Source organism: Giraffa tippelskirchi, chromosome 2, assembly GCF_054371585.1.
Source record: "Giraffa tippelskirchi isolate mGirTip1 chromosome 2, T2T-mGirTip1v1.2.pri, whole genome shotgun sequence".
In the NCBI taxonomy this organism is placed as follows: Eukaryota; Metazoa; Chordata; class Mammalia; order Artiodactyla; family Giraffidae; genus Giraffa; species Giraffa tippelskirchi.
This window is the reverse complement of record NC_137276.1, coordinates 105,076,082-105,088,161: the sequence shown is the minus strand read 5'-3', so window position 1 is coordinate 105,088,161 and position 12,080 is coordinate 105,076,082. Positions and strand designations below refer to the sequence as shown.

Sequence of the window (12,080 nt, the reverse complement as noted above, 5' to 3'; positions counted from 1 at the left end):
TGTCTCTTGAGAAACCTGTATGCAGGTCAGGAAGCAACAGTTAGAACTGGACATGGAACAACAGACTGGTTCCAAATAGGAAAAGGAGTACGTCAAGGCTGTATATTGTCACCCTGCTTATTTAACTTATATGCAGAGTACATCACGAGAAACGCTGGGCTGGAAGAAACACAAGCTGGAATCAAGATTGCCGGCAGAAATATCAGTAACCTCAGATATGCAGATGACACCACCCTTATGGCAGAAAGTGAAGAAGAACTAAAGAGTCTCTTGATGAAAGTGAAAGAGGAGAGTGAAAAAGTTGGCTTAAAGCTCAACATTCAGAAAACTAAGATCATGGCATCTGGTCCCATCACTTCATGGGAAATAGATGGGGAAACAGTGGAAACAGTGACAGACTTTATTTTTCTGGGCTTCTAAATCACTGTTGATGGTGATTGCAGCCATGAAATTAAAAGACGCTTACTCCTTGGAAGGAAGGTTATGACCAACCTAGATAGCATATTTAAAGGCAGAGAGATTACTTTGCCAACAAAGATTACTTTACTTGTCTGTCTAGTCAAGGCTATGGTTTTTCCAGTGGTCATGTGTGGATGTGAGAGTTGGACGGTGAAGAAGGCTGAGTGCCGCAGAATTGATGCTTTTGAACTGTGGTGTTGGAGAAGACTCTTGAGAGTCCCTTGGACTGCAAGAAGATCCACCCAGTCCATCCTAAAGGAGAGCAGTCCTGGGTGTTCATTGGAAGGACTGATGTTGAAGCTGAAACTCCAATACTTTGGCCACCTCATGTGAAAGGTTGACTCATTGGAAAAGACCCTGATGCTGGGTAGGATTGGGGGCAGGAGGAGAAGGGGACGACAGAGGATGAGATGGTTGGATGGCATCACCGACTCAGTGGACATGGGTTTGGGTAGACTCCAGGAGTTGGTGATGGACAGGGAGGCCTGGCATGCTGTGGTTCATGGGGTCGCAAAGAGTCGGACACAACTGAGCAACTGAACTGAACTGAGTGTAGTACTTTAAAAGCATCATCTTTTAGGATTTGAAATAGCTCAGCTAGAATTCCATCTAGCTTTGTTCATAGTGATTTTTCCTAAGGCCCACTTGACTTCTCACTCCAAGATGTCTGGCTCTAGGTGAGTGATCACACCATAACGGTTACGAGTTGATGGTGGATGAAGTGAAAAGTGTCAGTTGCTTAGTTGTGTGCAACTCTTTGTGACCCCATGGAATGTAGCCCGCCAGGCTCCTCTGTCCCTGGGATTCTCCAGGCAAGAATAGTAGAGTTGGTTACCATTTTCTTCTCCAAGGGATCTTCTCAACCCAGGAATCAAACCCGGGTCTCTTGCATTGCAGAGACTCTTTACCACCTGAGCCACCTTATGCAATGTTGATGGTGGATGGAAGTGTGCCATTGGAGGACAGAGAATGGAGAGGACTCCTTGGGTGGAGGCAGTCACGGGAGGCTCCCCAAGGAGTTAGCAGTTGAGCTGGCTATGGGATGAGTCAAGTTTTGACGGTAGAAAAAAGGAAGAAATGCGTTCTCTGATGGGGACTTTCATGAGATGGGAAAGTGTAAGAAAGTTGGGATCCCCATGCTTACTCAAGCACTTAAAGAGAATCCAAGGTGAATGGACATCCAGGGGATGTTCGTCTGGAAACACCGCCATGGGGCGCAGAACTTAACAGCAGGCACTGCTCAGATTGAGGGAGAAGGAAGGCATGATCAAAGTGGCTTCTGAGAAATCTGTCTTCTCCAATATCTTGCAACCCAGATTCCAACATGTTTCAGGACCCCTACCTTATTCTTTCTTCTATGTTTCTTCCTGTGCTGTGCTTAGTCGCTCAGTCGTATCTGACTCTTTTGCGACTCCATGGACCGTAGCCCACCAGGCTCCTCTGTCCATGGGGATTCTCCAGGCAAGAATACTGGACTGGGTTGCCATGCCATCCTCCAGGGGATTTTCCCAACCCAGGATGGAAGCCAGATCTCCTGCATTACAGGCAGATTCTTTACCATCTGACCTACCAGGGAAGCCCTACCATCTTCCTATTCCACCATTAACTCTGTTTGCTTAGTTTCTTGAACACAAACTATTATTTTTGACCCATTTACTCAACTGTTCTTTGAGGCTATTTAACAGCCATAGAAGGGTATCCTAAAAAGTGCTTCCCATTTGAATGCCTTCTTTTCACATACCAGCCAACCATCTCGCTTTATTCCAAGTAGACACATGTTCCAGGAGTCATGCTTCAGTATCATCCAAAATAGTTTTTAAAGTAAGGGGTATTACATTATGACCCAACTTGTCTTAGGATGATATGAAACCTACCACCAGACAAATGGATTGAAGTTCCTCTATGGGTCCTCACCCCACCATGGCTTGTTGCCTATACAACTCAGAGAGTCACTTTCAGAACACTTTGGAACCTTCATCAGAACACCTAAAATGTACAATTATAGTGTATAAAATTTCTGCATTTATGGACTTTTAAAAGACATCTGGTGTTTCTCAATATGAATATAAACCCTCAAGGATTTCTTTAAGGTTAACACATCCCTAAATGTAAATCTGACTAGTTAGCCTACAAATTAATAATAGAACTTCAACTTTGTCTGCGATAGTTATAATTTTCACTTATTTTTACACATGACAACATAATACTTTCTCTTTGTGTGATTTGTTAAATTTTTCTTTGATTAAAATTTTTTTGTTTCATGTAACTTTATAAACCTAATTATCAAGCTTTGCAGAAAGGAGAGAATTTATTGGGGCTGAGTGGTGGAAATTAAAGACAATTCTCGGGAGAACCTGGGTTAGAATTCCAGCTCTGCATTTACCTTGAGGAATATGTTTTTAACCTCTTTGACCTTTAGTTTCTTCCTCTGTAAGAAAGAGAATGATACTTCTTCGGGTTGCTGTGACAATAAACAGTGATAGATAGATAGATAATCTCACTTATTACACTGATTGGGAAAATCACATTCCCGATAGGTGAAGATCACAGAGATGATGGAATGAAGGAGGTGGTGGAAGGATAGTGGTAACTAGTGGCAGTGATGTTGGCTCATTAGTGATAGAGGTGATGGTGGTCATAATGATGCTGATGGTGATGTGAATGTCAGTGGTAATGGTAATAGAAGTATTGGAGGTGCAGCAGTGATTTATTGGTGGAGGTGGTGATAAGAATGGTTGTAAATGTGGGAGAGGTGGAGGCAGCATTGGGTAATGGTGGTAGTGGTGGTGATGTTGGTACCCATGGTAGCAATGTTGGTAGTGATGGTCTTGATGCTTGTGATGGACGTGGTGGCAGTGATGAAGGTGGTGATCATGATGGTGATGGAGGTGGTGATCCTGGTGATAAGGTGGTGGTAGTCATGAGTGGTGATGACTTTCACGGAGCATGAAGTAGCAGAGGTGGTTAGAAGTAGTGGTGTTCACGCTGGTAGTAGTGATGGTGATGATGAAGATTCAGTAGTCCAGGTGGTGATTATTGATTGGTGGTGGTTACCATGGCAGTGGTGAGAGGAAGCTATTGTCGTAATTGAATTAGAAAGAGAAATAACACAGAGACAATTTTAGCACACTAGCTTTTATTAAAACTGCTTTATTGGGATGAAGTTAGCATACCATCACAGTCACTGTTTTAAGGTTACAATTCCATGGTTTTTAGTATGCTTACAGAGGTGCACAGCCATTACCAGAATCTAAATTTATGAAAATTTCATCCCCCACAACAAAACCCATACCTGTTAGTAGTCACTCCCCATCCCCCCACGCAACTTTTCTAGATGGTTTTCAGAGCCTCCAGAGGCCTGAGAGCTGTGGAATCAGAAAGGTGTGATTCATTTATAAGAAAAATCCATCACTTCTTTCTCAGGTGCTACAGTTCCTTCTGCATGATAACTAGAGATTGTATTAAAGCCCTGGAAAGAAAAGACGTAAGCTCACTTCAAATATATACCTTCAAATGTATACCCTCAAATAACTCACCTGTATCTGTTCAACATATATCTCTTCAAAATCAGAATATCCATAAACCTGTAGGAGAATTCTCTCCCTTGTTCTTTGTGATAAATACATTCCCTTAAGTTAGTTACCACATCTGAAAAAATAACAACAAATAATGCTATCTTATTAACAGTCAGTTGAAACACAACTCCTCGAAATAAGACACCCATCCACTTCCAGGACTTCATTCCAATAAACAAACTTAAACAGATGCACTGTACCACAAAGGTTAATTTGTGGTAGGAAAGAAGTTACAAAAAACAATATCCCCCATGATGGAAAAATGGTTCAATAAAACATGGCATATGATTTTTAAAGACCATAAACATGAAATATGATCATAATAGCCTATTAAATGAAAAAATCAGATACCAAACTCTGCAGAGTATGAAGATGACCATGTGGGAAACAAAAACAAATTTCAACTTTACTTAGAGAGATAGGAATGTTATCAAAATTTGAATAGCAATTACATAGGAGGGATGGCTATATACTTTTAGTATTATAAAAAATATTTTCTACAAAATATTTTGCAAAAGAACCTAATAAGCAAAAATACTGCGAATTCTTTTACAGTAAAAATACTGTAATTCTACTGCTGCAAAATTAGCAGGACTAAAATGTATTTCTATGAAAAATGTAAAGAATGTTATATTTATTCTGTACAAAATATTTAAACTCAACAGGACAAAAACCTCTGTGTTGCCTATCATACACTTAAGCTAGTTAGAGTGTTTTCACCAACGGAGAGAGAAAAAAGGAAGATATCTCCACCTACCTGTGGGTCAGATCACAAGTGTGATTAATCCCCCTAAATCCAAGAAGGGAAATGTCAGCCAGCAGGGCCCACTGCTTGTAGAAAATTCGGCTAAACTGGGTGCTCTGTGTAAACACTCTCCTGTGGGTATTTATCTCCTACCTGATCAGACTCCACAGCTTCTGTCCTGGGATCCAGACTTGGCATCTTAGGGAGCCTTAAATCATCATAGGGAGCCCATTGAAAAATTAGAATACTGTATAAATTTTTAAAAAAATTGTTTACATTTGGGTGAGTGATGTATTTAACATGAAAAAACTGTGTGAAATAGGAGGAATGTCTTTGTTTTATATTTGATTTATCCATGGCTTTTGGAGAGAAATTAATTTTATTAATTGGTTAAATTGTTAACTGGTTAATTAGTTAAGCAATTGAAGTAAAACAAATTCCAGGTAATGGAAGTCTCAAAATCTGAAATCTTTAGATCTGATTTTTAGCAAAGCGAAAGGCAAGATGAAAAGTTGTGGTTCATTGATGCAAAACAGGAAAGCACAGACATCCGCTTCTGATAAAAAAGGTGTGAGCTTTTACATCAGGGTCTGTAAGTTCCAATTTGACCTCAGAAGTGATGGTTTCTAGGGCTGTTTCTTTGATATCTATTTAGACTATGTAAACGCATGAAACCCAATGGGCTGTTGAGAAAAGCAGTGGGATCCAAGAAAACAATAAATGAGGAAACTTGCTTGCAAAAAAGATGTGATTTTACTGCTCTTGTGTAACTCAGATTCCTAAAGACAGCCGAAGACTTTCATTCCATGAGGAAGCCAGCATAATGAGCAGCCCACAGACATTTGCTGAATCCGTGCTGCTATCTGCTCATGAACTTCTTCCTGTCGGTTGTCCAGGGCGATCCCCCAGCCCTGGCCCACCCGGGGCAGATCCACCTTGTCTGTTCCCTACCTGCCGTTCCTCACCCCTGTGCCTTCCTCATCTCTCCCCACCATCCATTCTTGCTGCTCTGTCGCTCTCTCACCCCAGGCCCTCCCTCCGTTTCCGGAGCCCTGGCCGTCCTTCCAGGCCCGCCTGCAGTCAGCATCTTCTGCCTGCTTCAGACCACTCTCATTTCACCACTTTCTGGACACCTGCTAGTCTCCTGTCCACTGCCACACACTTGGGCACTTCAGTTTCTCTACAGCTTCCTAAGTGTTTATTTCCTCTCTCCAATGGGGTTGTAAACATTTACAGGGCTGAGAAAGCTTTTCAGAGCCCTGAGAAATCCATAGCTTGTACTGAAATACACACACATGCACAGACACATTCACACACATACACATATATGCTCATACATATGCACACACAGATGTAATACAAATACACACAATGCTCACACATATACCCATATATCTGTTGATTGTCTGAAAACTTATAATACCTTTATCACTATAGAGCATCACTTTGATGTTGTTCTTAAAACATACTTGAAAAAAAGTCTGGATTCTTAAAAAAATAAATAAATTCAACATAGCAGTGAAAACCATTCTCTCTTCGACTACACTGACCCCTTTATCCTTATCAGAGAGCAGCTAGCTCAAGCCTTCCCTTGCCCAGCTTAAATCACCATAAAATGATTCTAGAATGACTCAGACCTTCTTCTTGCCAGGGGTGGACTCCCGTTCACATTCAGCTTTCAAACTGAAAACACCTCTATTCTGGAATATTCCATCAGAGTGTAAGCTCCATGCAGGCAGGGGCCTTTTGTAAAAAGTCACTTCTGTTCCCCAGTGCCTGGGACCATGTGGCAGAGTGGATCTCAGTCGATTTTGCTGGGTGAACACATGAATATCAGCCTCAGCAGAATATGGTTGCTGTAGGCTGAGGTGCCGCAAACTCAACCTGTCTTTTGAAACTCCACCACCACTTAGAGAAGCCAGTGGCCCAGCAGCTTGACAGAGGGACTGAGCACACAGGCTCTGCAGTGGAATCCCCTGTGTCTCTCCTGTTTGTGTGACCTCCTGTGTCCATGAGGGTCCTGAGGTGCTATGTCCCAGGCTGAGGGGAGGGCTGGGTGTATCCACGCAGGTGAAGGCAGAGCACCTGGCCACAAGCATCCTCTAGGAATGAGTTTGCTGCTATAGCTGCTATTACTACTGCCACATCTGTATGATTTTCGTACTTATTCAGTTTCATTTTTGTCTCCCTATGAGGTAGGCAGGCGCTGGTTTACCTCCTGTCCCACCTCAAGTATTCTTTTTTTTTTCTGTATAATTTTTTTTTTAATCAGAATAAAGTTGCTTTACAACGTCATGTTGGTTTCTATTGTACAACAATGTGAATCGGCTACATGTGTACATATATCCCCTCCCTCTTGGACCTCCCTCCCCCACCCTTCCCAACCCTCTAGGTCATCACAGAGCACGGAGCTGAGCTCCCTGTGATATACAGCAGCTTTCCACTAGCTCTCTGTTTTACACATGGTGCTGTACACATGTCAATGCTACTCTCTCAATTCATCCTACCCTCTCATTCCCTCCTGTGTCTACACGTCCATTCTCTATGTCAGCATCTCTATCCCTGCCCTGCAAATAGATTCATCTGTACCATTTTTTTTTTTTTTAGATTCTACATATATGCATTAATATATGGTATTTGTTGTTCTCTTTCCTGCTTAGGCTCCCAAGAAACATTTGCAGAACGGGATTATCCGTGGCTACCAGATCGGTTACCGGGAGTACAGCACCGGGGGCAACTTCCAGTTCAACATCATCAGTATTGACACCACGGGGGACAGTGAGATTTACACCCTGGACAACCTCAACAAGTTCACCCAGTACGGCCTGGTGGTGCAGGCCTGCAACCGGGCCGGGACAGGGCCTTCTTCTCAGGAAATCATCACCACCACCCTCGAGGACGGTAGGTGCCTGGCCCCCTGCAGGCTGTGCAGGGGTGATGTCAGCCTAGACGGCTGGGAACGGGGCTTTCTTCCTGATTAACTCGCGGGCTTCCTGGGTTCGGCGCCCTGGACACATTGTGATGGAAAAGCCGAATCCACTCCCTTTTCAGCATCTTTCTCCTGCATTTCAAGCCCAAGAGGTGGGCTTCTCCCAAGTGAATCCAAGCCTCTCCTTATGACTGCAGCAGTCTGGGCACAATGTAGCAATCTGATTTTCTAAAAATTTCTCTTAAATCAATGTTAAGGAGGGATTCCCAACCCCTCTTTTTTTCTTTCTTCTTCTTTTTTAATCATTGCTTTTTATTTTCAAGCATTCTAAGACCAGAGAACAGACATGAACAAGTTTCATGGAGCAAATCTCACGGTGACCGCGCGCCCCCTAGTGCCCAAAAGTAATTAATGTACCCTTCCACGTTGACAGCCTAAAAGCTCACATTCTCCCGCAATGCATGAAAATCAGGGTGTCTAGAAGCATCATCGTTTAGGTGCAGAGGCCAAATACGGAGTTAGCTGTAGCAGGAGATGGCAGATTTTCCTGCAAAAGGCTTACATGGCAGTTACCTCTTGTGCTTTGAGAACACATGTGGTAACTTGAATCTATAATTTCTGACCTAAAGAACAGCTGAGAAAAAAAAAAAAAATTCCCGACCATTTTTATAGGGAGAGCTAGTAAATGGAAATCCAGGATTTTCTTTCCATCTTCATAGTCCTTGCAGTTGTGGTTAGATAGGTCTCAGGGTTTTCACTTTGATGTTTATTTTTCATTGATGTTTGTGATTCAGTCACTATCCCCCCCCCTTTCCCAGTCATGATGTTTAAGGTTTGCATAAACTCGATGTGAAATATCCTTCTAGCCTCTATCCTAGTCCATTTTATCTTTCCTCTGATGGATGGTCTAGGATTGAAAGGGGCACTGCTGGGGTTGGAGCAGTAAGTACGACATATCTGCTTTTGAGCTTTCAATTTACACTCCAGATATTACTAAACACTAGGGGACTTACTGTATTATTGTTGTTGTTCAGTTGCTAAGTCTTGTCCGACGCTTTGCCAACCCATGGACTGCAGCACATCAGGCTCCTCTGTCCTCAACTATCTCCAGGAGTTGGCTCAAATTCACGTCCTTTGAGTCGGTGATGTCATATAACCACCTCATCCTCACAGTAGTTTGCAAGAATGATGGGGAAATAAGCCAGACCAGCAATGTTCTTTAATTCATGCAATAAGGTCAGAAGTGTTCTCAACTCTCTAAGCAGGGGGCGAGCTGCTTTAAAGCGAAGCAGTTATTCTGCAAAGAGAGATACTGGAAGTCATATGAAGTCATTGTATTTTACCGAGTTGCCCTATTTGTACAGTAAAGTGGTATTCATTTTCCCCCTTAATTTGGGGGATTGAGTGTAATTTTTTTTTCTTTTACTCGCACTTTTGAAATATTAAACTCATATTACTTATTCAGTATTGGTTTGCTAATTAAACCACCAACAGTTTTTATAGAGTCTGATTATCTCATTTCAGTGCCCAGTTACCCCCCTGAAAATGTCCAAGCCATAGCAACATCACCAGAAAGCATATCAATATCCTGGTCCACGCTTTCCAAGGAAGCCTTGAACGGAATTCTCCAGGGGTTCAGAGTCATTTACTGGGCCAACCTCATGGATGGAGGTAAGAGGAGTAAGATGGGTGGTGAAATTTGTACATGCCCCTTCCTGCCCTGGGATTCAGTACAGGCTGGGCACTTCTTTGTCGCTGGGTACTTTCCTCCTTCCTCACACTGTTCTGTTCTTGTCTCATATCTGACATTTTAACAGGTGTGCACAGCTGCTTAAAACATTGGGGCTGGTGTTTCAGTCCCTAAATCACGTCTAGCTCTTTTTTATGACCTCATGGACCCACCATGTTCCTCTGTCCATGAGATTTTCCAGGCAAGAATACTGGAGTGGGTAGCCATTCCCTTCTGCAGATGATCTTCTCGACCCAGGTATCGAGCCTGTGTCTCCGGCATTGCAGGCGGATTCTTTACTGCTGAGCCACCGAGGAAGCCCTTTTAGAACATCATATACTTTCCAAATTTGAAGGATAGGAGTGGGTGGTTGGCACTTGGGATATCTACGAATAGATGTGTTTTCCTAATTATGAGTATCTATGTCAAGCCTCTGCAGGCAGCACCCAAACCTTGATCTGTATCTCGAAATTCTATGTGACGTGTGTCCTAAAAGACTGACCCCTTCCTGTTCCTGACAGGACTCAGCAGGGAAAGTCCTTGAGCTCCCACAGTTGAACTGGAAGGGGTTCAGGAAGAATACTGGAACCAGAGGGTATTATTATCCCTGCGAGGAGACATTTTACCCCAAACCCTCCATTTTTGGCTCCTTTCTCTTTTTTTCCCCTCCTCTATCCTCTCTTTTTTCATTCTTCTTGTTTCTTTCTTTCTCTTTTTTTATTCTTTCTTTGCTTTCAAGTTGTAGGACAAAATTCTCCTGTTTAGGGGCAGGATGTGGCACAAGAGAGGGTCAGCACGGAGGGTAGCAAGACTGGGGCTCCAAGTGTCTCAGGCAGAACATGGCTCTATTTCTCTGCTTGCAGAGGGTAGGTGCCCCTGAGCCAGGCTGAGCCCCACTCCAGGAGCAGGACAGGCTCACCCTGAACTACAACCCCTAACAGGAAAGGCCCTGCTCTCCGTTTGTGGACCAAGGCTGGGGCCTCCCATGCCTGCACCCTTCCCCAGGCCCTGTTTCCAGCCTCCTTCCATCCCCCCCGGCTCCCAGGGTGCCTCCCCCCCTTGTCTGGGGCTTCTTTCAGCCCTTCTGACAGTCCCAGCCGAGGTCCCCGGAGCAGCACCTCCGGCCTCTGCTCAGGCCCGCCTGGGTCTGCTCTGACACCAGGTCACTGTCTTCACCCGGGGAAACAGAACACACTGGGCCTCAGAGGCTGCAGGGACCTACTCTTGTGCTCAGTAGCTCAGCCGTGTCCTACTTTTTGTGACACCATGGACTGTAGCCTGCAGTCTCCTCCATCCATAGCATTTCCCAGGCAGGAATACTGCAGCGGGTTGCCATGGTGCAAGAATGAAGGACGGGAGACACCTCAGCAAAGGCAGGTTAATTAATGTGCTAAGTACACAGCTGGGTCCGAGGCTGACTGAGATGTTTATGTCTGTAACCAGACTTGCATCTCAGAGCTGAGGATCAGCCCCGATTCCTCCTGGTGTCCAGGGTAGCACTTTGCACAGCGCCAGCAGGGGGAGACGTTGATTCACCTTCCGAGCATCTTCTCGGTGCGAAGCTCCTGCCAGAAGCAGATGGATGCTCTAGACTAGTGAGAAGGGGAGGATGCACTGAATAGAGAACCACAAGCCCAGTAACGTCAGCCCCACCGAGCAACGGAGTTAAACAGATGATTCACTTCACCTCATTCCCCCAAAAAGAACTTTAAAAGTTCCCATGGATGTCAAGTATGTTGTTGTTTAGTTGCTCAGCTGTGTCCAACTCATTATGACAACATGGACTGTAGCTCTTCTGTCCATGGGATTCTCCAGACAAGAATCCTGGAGTGGGTTGCCATTTCCTTCTTGAGGGTATCTTCCTGACCCAGGGATCAAACCCATGTCTCCTACATTGGCAGACGAATTCTTTACGATCTGATCTACCAGGGAGGCCCCAGATGTAAAGTACAGAGCAAAAAAAAATTTGCAAATTATCTATTTTACTGACATAGTACCATAATATATAATTTCTTGTTCTGATTCTAATCCTCATGTTGAGTCAGATTAAATTAAACACCCTCACCGACATACCTGAAGTTAAAATTATACGAAGATTGTTCCTTTATTGTTCTTTTTGGAAATATTTCCATAATCCAGTGGTGACTATTCATCATATTTTCACATTTCATTCATATTTGCTAATAGTGCCTATTACCATCTTAGTTCTATGATGGATGATGTGGTTAATATGGTCTGGTCAACTTTATATTAAAAAACTTTAAAAACTTCAACATTTAAAAATTAAAGACTTTGAATAAAGAATGCTTGGAAATGCATAAAGTTTCTAAAGATACTTCTACTCCCTGTATGAAGACCAAGGTGATGTGATTTAGTGCCTAATGTATGAGTTCTACACTTAATCTCCAAAAGAAAAAAACTCTCAGTAACGTAAGCCTGCTATGAGCAGCCACATTTTATCTGATACCCCTGAGAGCTAACATTTGGGAATTAGCAGGGAATGTCATGGAATTCATGGATTCTTCTGCACGAACTCCTCAGACTGTGGCTCCAAGATACCCACAGACACAGAATATATAGTATTTGTGTAAAAGTTATACCTGCTAAGCTTGAGAACACACCACACACACACTCACACACTCG

The 12,080-nt window shown here is 43.4% G+C and overlaps 1 protein-coding gene across 1 annotated transcript in view; it reads left to right on the top strand.

Moving 5' to 3' along the window:
- The window catches only part of DSCAM (DS cell adhesion molecule), a 568,075-nt gene that overhangs the window by 442,079 nt on the left and 113,916 nt on the right, over nucleotides 1–12,080 (top strand). The window contains exons 17-18 of the mRNA XM_081574158.1: nucleotides 7,440–7,680; nucleotides 9,233–9,379. Of these exons, the coding sequence (XP_081430284.1) occupies nucleotides 7,440–7,680; nucleotides 9,233–9,379 (388 nt within the window). The remainder of the gene's footprint in view (nucleotides 1–7,439; nucleotides 7,681–9,232; nucleotides 9,380–12,080) is intronic.